The sequence below is a fragment of the Miniopterus natalensis genome, chromosome 6 (genome assembly GCF_054644295.1).
Source record: "Miniopterus natalensis isolate mMinNat1 chromosome 6, mMinNat1.hap1, whole genome shotgun sequence".
Lineage (NCBI taxonomy): Eukaryota > Metazoa > Chordata > Mammalia > Chiroptera > Miniopteridae > Miniopterus > Miniopterus natalensis.
Window position 1 is genome coordinate 91,126,799 of NC_142086.1, and position 10,761 is coordinate 91,137,559.

At 45.4% G+C, this 10,761-nt stretch overlaps 1 protein-coding gene across 1 annotated transcript; it reads left to right on the top strand.

Moving 5' to 3' along the window:
* The first annotated feature begins 201 nt into the window (after window positions 1-201).
* Window positions 202-417, top strand: LOC107539883 (keratin-associated protein 19-3-like). The gene has a single exon (XM_016216483.2). The coding sequence runs from the start codon at window positions 202-204 to the stop codon at window positions 415-417; it is 216 nt and encodes a 71-aa protein (XP_016071969.2).
* Window positions 418-10,761: the final 10,344 nt, after the last annotated feature.

The following is a 10,761-nucleotide window of genomic DNA, read 5'->3' on the forward strand; positions in this document are numbered from 1 at the left end:
TCAGAGATTCCTAATGAGCGCGGTCCGGGGACCGGAGGTTTAACGAGTTGTCTCAGGCAAGTGTAATTCATGGAATGACACCAAAAACCGGCCACGTGATTTATCGCCGGCTGCGCTCAGGTATATAACCCTCCCTCCCCGCCCGCCGACACTCGCACCCAGGATCTCGCCTTGAACGGCAGACAGACCCCCCCGGACACCATGAGCTACTACGGCGGCTACTACGGGGGCCTGGGCTGGGGCTGGGGCGGCCTCGGGGGCCTGGGCGGGGGCTGGGGCGGCCTCGGGGGCCTGGGCGGGGGCTCCGGCTGGGGGTGCAGCGGCTTCCCCAGGCTGGGCTGTGGCTACGGCTACAGGAGCTACGCCTGCTGGCGCCCCTGCTGCTCCGGGGGGTACGGGTTCTCCGGCTTCTACTGAAAAGAGTGGACACCGACGGAAAACCCTCCAGATGTGTTTGGTCCTGTCTCATACTTTCATGCCCACAGCCTTCACCCCATTTCCTCCTGCATCGGCCGACAGCCATTTATCAACGTGACGCCTCCGCCCCGAGCACCTGGGGCCTTTTCCCGACGGCGTCGTCTAAGCATATTCAGTCTGCGTAACACTCCACTTTGAACCCGTTTTGGTTCACGTTTCCGGTCACTTACTGCGGCGTCATCTGTCTAGCTCGATGGTAGAGAAAACGTGCATTTTGCTTATGTCTAATAAATTGATCGCCTGAAATATAAACAAGTTGGCTTATTGTGAGGTTTCTCTGTTAATTATTGGTGCGGATCCTCCTAGCTCACCACGTTCTACAGGCTTGAGAACGTAGCGGGCGTCACATGAACACTAAATGAAATAATTTGCCCACCTGCTCACTGAGGATTTCCCCTCCTGACACATCCCACACTTGTCCCTGGAATTGCTCAGGATCGTGTCTAAATATCTCATACGACATCCTTCTGCGTCACTGCGCTGTTAGCTAAATATCTTCTTTTCATGACTACTGGTTAAGAGCAGTTTGAGTTTCCCGGCAGACCTGAGAAGAAGCTGCTGAGGCTTCCCACAGACCGTCCCCACCACACACGGCCCCCCAACTGTCAACGTCCCCTCCGGATGGTACGTCTCTTCCAATTGATGGACCCACATCGATACGTGATCGCCCGAGGCTCATAGTTTGTCTTAGGGTTTGTTCTTGGTGTTGTACGTTCTGTGGGTTTCGAAAAATATCTAACAACATGCATCCATCATTATAACACAGAGAGCGTTTTCACTGCCGTAAATAACCTCCCTCCTGAACATCTGGCCACAGGCCTTTGCGCTCTTACAACCTTCGTCTGGAAGCGGAGGCCGGACGCATCCCTCACTCCCTGGGCAGGAAGGGCGTTTCTATAGGTGGCCTCTACGTGGTCCATGTCCCTCCTAGGCTGGCCCTCGGAGCTCGGCCACCACGCACCGGAACCCGGGGGCACAGTGTTCTACGGAAAGCGACGGGGGGTCTCCCCTGATTCCTTTTTACGCTTTCTCAGAGGCTCCTAATATTCTGCAGATATTCTCATGAGTGAAGACACAACATCCCGCCTCAGCCACACACAAGACGGTTTAAGGGTGAGCCTCTCGCAGATGTCGACTCATCCAGGTCACGGAAACGGCCCTCTCTCCCTTCAAACTTTACTCCCGCCCAGAAAACTCATGGATTTGCCCAAAAGGACCTCCTTTTAGGCTTTTTCATTGGTTCACCGCCTGAAACGAGCCTCCTGGATCATCGGCAGGGACCCAGATGGAGGCCTCCTTGGAGGTTTCTCCGCCAACCTTCCCGTGGTCAGAACACCCTGCCTCACCGGTTTCCCCGACGTGCCCAGACGCGTCTGAATCCACCCAGCTTCACCCTGGGACCCCGGATGCTTATCTCCTGGGAGATTCCTTTCATCTTTCCATAAACCCGTCGGAGGAGCATTGCTATCGGAACAATCTCCCGCAGAGAGGCTGCTGTCTTCCTACCTACACTGTAGTTCGGCTTTCAAATAAAAAAAGCAAGCAAGAGAAGAATTTATAGGCAAGCGCCCAGTCACTTCGGTGGAATGGTCCTCCTGCGACGTGCGAGGGTGACGTGAGAGCCAGAGGAGTGTGTGTCCCGGTGACGCTCCTGGAAGAATCCCCGCAGACCCCGCCACAGGGATTTCATCTCGCTAGTGAGGCTTTTTAAAAATATGTATATATTTTTATTGCTTTTTTAGGAATAGAGGGAAAGAGAGAGAGAAACATCTATGGGCTGCCTCCTGAAATTACGTTTGCTGGATATCCATTGTTTTAGTCAAACTTGGAAAATCAGTCAGGGAGCCTGAATTTTTATTCTATGCACATAGATGATAAAATGTTCACTAAACTGCCCTTTCCTAGTAACAGAGCATTTTTCATTATTTAAAGAGTTTTTATGTCGATTTTCATCATTAGATTGCCTGGGACCCATTTGAGCTCAGTAATGAGATGTGATTGTGATTATTACGTTTCTAAAAACACTTTTCAGCGGCGGTAAGAATTTCTGCTTTTATAGCCATGTTTCAAGAAATTATTCTCCCTCCAGTTCTACCTTTTGACATTCATACTGGATCCTGCCTCATGCAGCCTCTCCCACTAGCAGGCGGGGCACACTTAAATAAATAAATGCAGACCTGTATTTTTAATCAGGAGATTTCTCCCTACTTTCCTTGAGAACAAAGATATGTTCAAATGTCTTACTGATATAATAAATATTAAAAAAATTCTCCAACAGGACTACTTAGGGGTTGTCGTTTAGGAGAATAGTTTATGTCCCCAGATCCCAATTCTTCAACAATCAGACCAAGAGCATAAACGTGGCTCTCGCAATCTGCTCCTAACAGCCATGGGGGTCGGGGGGTAAAGGGGAACACATGGGGGACATCTGTAATACTTTCAATAATAATATAAATTAAAAAAAAATGATACACATCCATAAGGAAAAAAAAAAGCCACAGCATTCAGGAGAATCATGAATCATGTTTGGATGTTGGGCACAAAGCAAATTGAAACAGCTCTGGACAGTTCCGATCAAACACCAGAAAGACCTTCAGAAAAGACCCCCATTTAGCCCTAATGCGCCTGCGCCTGTCTGCCTGGGGAGGGCTGGCGAGCAATCCCAGTTCCACACTCCGAGCGCCGGTTCTCCAGAAGGCCCCCGATGTTTTATGTGTATCGGGGCAACCTTTAAATACGCTAAGCTTTGTAAATACTTACTCCCCTTAGCGATCAAACCGGTTCACATGCTGTTAAATTTTAAACAATGAAAAATAAAAAATGTCAAAGATATAAATCATATAGAACAAGAATTACCGTTAACCTATGGTTCATCCCACTGCCCCTTTCGGTTAAAGCGTTAAACAGCGATCGGAAGAGCTCTTCCGTTTCATCCCGGCACTTAGAACGGGCTACGCTTCAGGTTTCAAACCCCACGCGTGCCGGGCCGGACTGGCCCCGTCGGCTGGAGCGTCTCTGTGGGCAACTGAATCTCAGCATATTCCGACCAAGAGACTGTGCCTCTCACGCGTCTCCGGCTTCCTGACCTCCGTCCCCGCCTTTCCACCCGCCCAGCACCCCAAGATTAGCAGACAAGTCAGAAAAATAATTCCTAGTGTCTCTCCTCTCCTCACTGACCGATGACCCTTCGTTCCGCCTCTGAAATCGTCCTCGGAGACGCATCTTCATCACCGATTCTCCATTTCCAGTCTTTTCCTCTCATCATCCAAATAGTCTCTGTTCCGTGTTTGCCTAACTCAGCTTTTACTCCATTCACATTTTCAGATGCTCGGTCCTTCGTGTCCATCTCGTCGCTTAGAAACCCCAAGACGGAGGTCAGGCTGCTTGGGCAGCACTGTCCACTCCGCCGCTGGTTAAATCCGAGCTTGGGGGCGACTTACCTCACCTCGTTCATTCGCACCCTGTGACCTGCAAAGGGCAGAGGGCTTGCAGTTTTCCCTGCAACGTGGCAAGGACTTAACGGGCTACGTCGGCGAAGCACAAAACCATGGCCAGGCGCAGAGTAAATGACAGATATTAACTTCTAATTATTACTGTCATTGCCTTAATACTGTTATCTCCTTATAATAACTTTTTTCTCTGTTTCCTTTCATAGAAATACCTCCTCACCTTTTAAGGCTCAGCACATAAAAACTACCCTTATATCATGGTTTGGGGGGAAAAAAAAAAAAGCCAGTCTGGGCCAGTCTCTCCACCCTTATGGCATGAGGTGGTATTTGCTTACCCCTCTGTCCTGCTCCTTCACTGAAGCCTACATTTGCCCGATAATGCGGCCGCCCGGAGACTCATTCCCGACTCCACAGTGAGATGTCCTACTTTCCTGTTCCACTCACGGCTGGACGGCTAGGTGGCTATTAAACTTGATATGTTTCCATTATAAGTTGTGTTTATTTTTTACGCTACATTTTTATGGTAAAATTATAACCAGCATAATCTGTAAAAATGTTTAAACAGCTCATATGGAACACGAGATTGCCTCCTGGGCAGACAGTGAAACGCACAACGCAAGTACGATGAGTTACTGGAACCCCATCCCAATAGTGATTTGTTCCATATGAAGAGGCCCAAACGCAGCTTCTCCCCAACGGTCTGCTCCAAGGCTCTGCCCGGAGATCTTAGGGCAGCAAGGAAGTGGAAGGAAAATTACCGCATCGTCACTGCCTTTATAGGGTACAATATACAGCAGTGTAATAGTTTAATAGTTACCTATACATGAGAAACACACACGCCCGTTTACTTCATCTGGAGAAGCCCGATGGACACACCTGCCCAACTGACCCTCCAGTTTTCTAGAGATCGGCGATTTTCATCTGGGGAGCCACAAGAATTTTTAAAACGTGCAACAGCTGACTGTTGAGTCAGGGGCACTGACCTCTCTGCCTTAGATCATCGTGCCTGAGATGAGCATGGAAGGGGCAGTTGAAGGACAGGATCCTTCTGGAGGGCACTTCACAGTTATTTCAGTTATAGTCTGTCTAATGAGGGCATTTGGTTGCTGTGGACAGTACTTTTTTTATTCTGAGTGGTAGGAAATACGGATATATGAAACCAGAAAGAGCAAAAGCATAACTAGTACTTAGGAGCAGCATAGGATTCTAGCGAAAAACAAAGTTTACAGCCATTAAAACAAGTCGGTCCAAGCAAACGTTCAGAAAAGTTGATTTTGCAACACCTAGAGCAAGACTCAGTTATTTATTTTTCTCTAATATTTAAAAAATTTTTTTTAATATGTTTGTATTGATTCTAGAGAGAGAAACATCGATGAGAGAAAAACATCCATCGGCTGCCTCCTGCACACCCCCTACTGGGGATCGAGCCTGAAACCCCACCCAGGAATGTGCTCTGACCGGGAATCGAACCAGGGACCTTTCTGTGCATGGGAGACACTCAACCAACTGAGCCACACCGGCCAGGGCTCTAGTATTTTAAATATATTAAATATTTAGTGTCTGGCCCCCCATAAAGCCTGTATTTATGACAAAAGACTTATAAGAAGAAGTAGCAACCTCATCTCAGTAAAGATTTAACAGCAAAGAACATCGAGATTATGGCTTCAGATAAACCTGTCTGTTTTACTAATTCTTCAACTTAGAAAGTCGGTTTTACCGACAGCTCCCTGAGCCTTGTGGTTACACTTAAGGGGTAACTTTTTTAACATTCGCTTGACCTTGACCCCAATACTCAGTTTACAGTGTTCATGATGACTGTGTGAGACGTGATTTTCTCTTTGTATTTTCACGTTGAATCTACTTATCTTTGCAAAAAGCATGATTTCTGAGTATTACGCTTCTTTTGTGTTGATTGGACCTTCTAAATGAGCAAGGATTTCTTTTTTCTAGTAATAACATATGTTGTTCCCATAGACACCTGATTATAACGACCAGGTGGACACGATTGTTTTTCAAAGCCAATTTAAATGATGCAGCTGATATGATTTTTAACTCTTAACAGAAACACGTCTTGTGGCTTCTTGTAGAAACACCAGTAGATGGTCTCTGGTGACTTTAGTGATGAGTTTATCTGTGGAGTCAATTTTTTCATCTTTTATTCCAAAGCTTAACACAGTGCAAGCATCACCCGTGATTACATGCCAGGCCCGTATCTTGTAAACGCCTTTCGTGGTTTACTGCACCTCCCCACATCTATAAGGTAAGAGTGTAACCACGGTTATTGTTTTTTACAGTCTATAATCCTGTTTTTCTTCCATCACTACCAAGCAGAGTTCTTTTAGAAAATGAAGCCAAATACCTTTAAAAAAATAAGGTTTTTGGATCAAGATAAATGGGTAAGAATCCTTATCACTACTACAAACTATTACAGAATACATATGATTTTATAATTTTTTATTGTATCTTGAAACATTTCTTAAATGTTGATTACCTGTCTCTATTACTTGTCTGATTATTGGGTAGGTTGCCCATAAAATCTGTAAAGAAAATACTACAATTTTTGAGCCAAATACATGTCTCCAGATTCACAAAAAGCACAAAAGCCACGAAAGACACTGCCCTTAGGTGTCCGCTGAAGAATCCAGCGAGTGTTTACATTCATGACTTGCAGTAACTTGGATGAACAAACTTTTATTTCTAAGGCATTTTCTTTCCCCTTACGAATTGCTGTTTGTTGCTAAAAATAAAACAGGTGAACATATGCTTTGTGATGAGTTTGAGTTGTATAGCGCTGAGCAATTAGGCTGCTGGCTTCAGGTTTAATCACCTGGGACGAATTTATTTGAATTTCAATGAAGAATCTACCATTTAAAATGGAATAATCTGCGACAATGTGGATAAACCTGGAGAACACAATGCTCAGCAAAAGGAGCCAGATGCAGAGAGGCAGAGACTTCATAGTATCTCTCATTTGTGAGATCTAAGAACTTCCAGCCCGTCGTGACAGAGGACAGGACAGTGACCAGGGGCTGGAGGCTGTGGGGAACGGGAAAGTGACTGGCAAAGGCTACAGTCGTGTCGTGATGAGATGAGTGAGCCCTGGAGACTTAATGGACAGCGTAACAACTATGGTTCATAATGTACATATACTTGAAATTGGCCAAGAGAGTAAATCTCAGGTGTTCTGACCATAGAAACGTGAGGCAATGACTATATTTGTTAGCTTGATTGTGGTAACCATTTCACAATATATATATATTAAAATACCACCTGCATGGGGAAGCCCCGCGTGGGCGAGGCTGTGGCTATTCTGCTGGTAGAGCTGTTCTGGGTACAGTTTTGAGGCTCACGTACAATGAAGGAGAAATAATAAAATCGCTACGCAAAGTGCCCGTTTTAACCTCACAGAGCCTATTGCTTCCAGTGCATGTAACACACGGGGGTTCCCTTGTTTCTACTACTGTGCCCTAAACTCTCACATAAGTTGTTTGTAAGTAAGAACTACGTCTTTTCATCTTTGTAAACCCAAGGCTAGCACCGTGCCTGTTCACACAACTGACATTCAGCGAAGGTTTGCTAACTATCCATCCCAGACATCTCTATGTTTTAGGACGAGTAAATTAAGTCGAGGAAAAATAACAGTGGGTCTAGCATGGGTCAGCTGCTTCCATTAGATAACAAGTTTTTGTTATTTTTTAATATAATACTTTCTTTAATCCCTAGACTAATCCTGCCAAATACATGATTTTATCCAATTATAAAAATGAAGAAATGGAGGCTAGGAGGTAAGTCACCAAAAGTCACTAGCTCATACAACAAAAAAATCACCCCATATAAGTAAATTTATACTATTAAGTAGATTTCTCAAGAATAATGTGCGGAGACTGAGAGATGAAATCTTAAGTCACCTTTCCACAGAAACCCGGCTCAGCGATTCTCAGAATCTTGGTCTCTCAATAAAATGTTTCGTTCCCTCCCTCCCTCCCTCCCTCCCTCCCTCCCTCCCTCCCTCTTTCCTCATTAGTTTAAGAAAACACTTCTAAAAGAATAAAAATTTCTATTCTTACTACAGCTCATGTCAAGTTTTCTTTTTCTTTTTTTAAAATATATCTTTATTGATTTCAGAGAGAGGAAAGGAGAGGGAGAGAGAGAGAAACATCAGTAATGAGAGAGTTATTGATCAGCTGCCTCCTGCACGCCCCCCGCTGGGGATCGAGCGCAACCCGGGCATGTGCCCTGACCAGGAATCAAACCCGGATCCCCTGGATCCTTGGTCGATGCTCAACCGCTGAGCCACAGCTTGGCTCAAGTTTTATTCTTAATTGAGCTTATTTAACATATCAAATATAAAACGGTTTTCCATGTAAAAAGGTTGTATATGCAACAGATTTAAAAATATAGATAAGTAACAAATAGTTACTCATACCCATTGAAATGCAGGCTATCTTTGGGTCTTGAGGGGAACAGTGGATAAACTAAATAAATCCTAATTCCTCATAATAGAACGTGTACAAAATTGGCAGATTCCCTGATTTTTAAGGGACTGGAATGAATCTGCAATCAGCGGTGCCACCAGCCTGAGGGATTTAGAATTCGTCATTACAGACCTTCATTACCGTGTTTCAATATGCAGCAGAAATATTCCGAGCATGACGTAGGAAAGAATCAAATTAAAAAGTCCCATACCCTTAATTTCCTTGCTGGTTCTTTCTGTGTTGCCCCGCTAATTACACGAAATCCAATCGCTTAAGTCAACGCCATGATGTTAGAAGCTCTGACGAGATGGGCCCCTGTGGGCGGGGGGTGGATACATTGTATCTCCCGGGGAGGCCGCGCTCGGGCCTCTGCGCAGGCGCATCAGCGGCACCGCCGGGGCCCCAGCCCGTCCTCCGCCCTCGCCCGGCTCCTCTCGCGGATAAACGGCCTCAGATGCTTCGGGTCGCGAACGGCTACGTCCACGGAGAATCTCTTCCAGCTTTTACTTCACCTTTTCCTGGGGGCTTCATGAAATAAACCTGTAGAAATGCGGTTTGTTCATGGCGAGGGCTCTTTCCTTTATTTATTTTTAGTCCTTGCATAAGACGATGTGGTTAAAAAGAGTTTTGAAAGTAGAGCTGAGTTTTCAATACGCTAAGTAGCTGTGGGGTCTTTGGCAAATTAAATTCTGTCCCTTAGGTGTCGTATTTAAAAAACAAAAAAAAGCCCGGCCGGGCGTGGCTCAGCGGTTGAGCGTCGGCCTAGGATCCAGGAGGGCGAGGTTCGATTCCCAGTCAGGACACATGCCCGGGTTGTGGGTTCGATCCCCAGTCGGGGGCGTGCAGGAGGCAGCCGATCCCTGACTCTCTCATCATTGATGTTTCTATCTTTCTCTCTCTCTCCCTTCCTCTCTCTGAAATCAATAAAGGTATATATTAACAATAATAATAATAATAATAAAGCAAAAGAAAAAATAGTTGAACCAACACCCAGCCCAACTCATTTTATGGATTATAAACCTATATGCCTATAACATAAAAATGAATAGATTAATGACTTCAATTTTCATAAGCAATTTTTAACTTTATTTCTATTGTTGACACTATTACAGGTATCTTCCAACCCCCCTCCCAATTTCCCAGCTCCTCCCGGCCCCACCCCTGTGGCCATCACCACACTGTTGTTGTCTGTGTCTATGGGTTGTGCATATATGTCCTTTGGCTGATTCCTTCACCTTCCTTCATCTAGTCCCCCTCCCCCTCCCCCCACCATCGGTCAGTCTGTTTCCTGAACGTCTGCCTCTGTTTCTATTTTGTTTATCAGTTTATTTTGTTCACTAGATCCCACATATAAGTGAGATCTTATGGTACTTGTCTTTCTCTGCCTGGCTTATTTCACTTAGCATAATATTCTCCAGATCCTTCCATACTGTCCCAAAGGGTACGAGATCCTTCTTTACAGCTGCGTAGTATTCCATGGTGTAAATGTCCCACAGCTTTTCATCATCTACTGATGGGCACTTGGGCTGCTTCCAGATCTTAGCTATTGTAAATTGTGCTGCTATGAACATCGGGGTGCATATATTCTTTCTGATGAGTGTCTCAGGATTCTTAGGATACATTCCTAGGAGTGGAGTCACTGGGTCAAAAGGCAGCTCCATTTTTAATTCTTTGAGGACCCTCCACACTGTTTTCCACAGTGGCTGCCCCCGTCTGCGTTCCCACCAGCAGTGCACCAGGTTCCCCTGCCCCACACCCTCGCCAGCATGTGTTGTTTGTTGACTTGTTGATGGAGCCATTCTGACGGGGGTGAGGTGACACCTCACTGTGGTTTTAATTTGCATCTCTGACGATTAGTGACGTTGGACATCTTTTCATATGTCTTGGCATCTGTGTGTCCTCTTTGGAGAAGTGTCTGTTCAGGTCCTTTGCCCATGTTTTAATTGGATTGTTTGTCTTCCTGGTGTTGGGTTGTATAATTTCTTTATATATTTTGGGAATTAACCCCTTATCAGATGTGTCATTGACAAGTATGTTTGCCACACAGTGGGCTCCCTTTTGGTTCTGAGGATGGTTTACTTTGCTGTGCAGAAGCTTTTTATCTTGAGGCAGCCCCATTTGTGTATTTTTTCCTTTGTTTCCCTTGCCCTAGAAGATATATTGGCAAAAATCTTGCTATGAGAGATGTCTAAGGCTTCACTGCCTGTGTCTTCTTCTAGGGGTTTTATGGTTTCCTGACCTACATGTAAGACTTTTACCCATTTTGAGTTGATTCTTGTGTGTGGTGTGGGTTGGTGGTCTAGTTTCATTTTTTCGAATGTACCTGTCCACTGTCACCCTCTTAGTCGTCCCAGTACCGG

Excerpts from the sequence above, each read along its gene's own strand:
- LOC107539883 (XM_016216483.2), top strand. The coding sequence starts at position 202 with ATGAGCTACTACGGCGGCTACTACGGGGGCCTGGGCTGGGGCTGGGGC.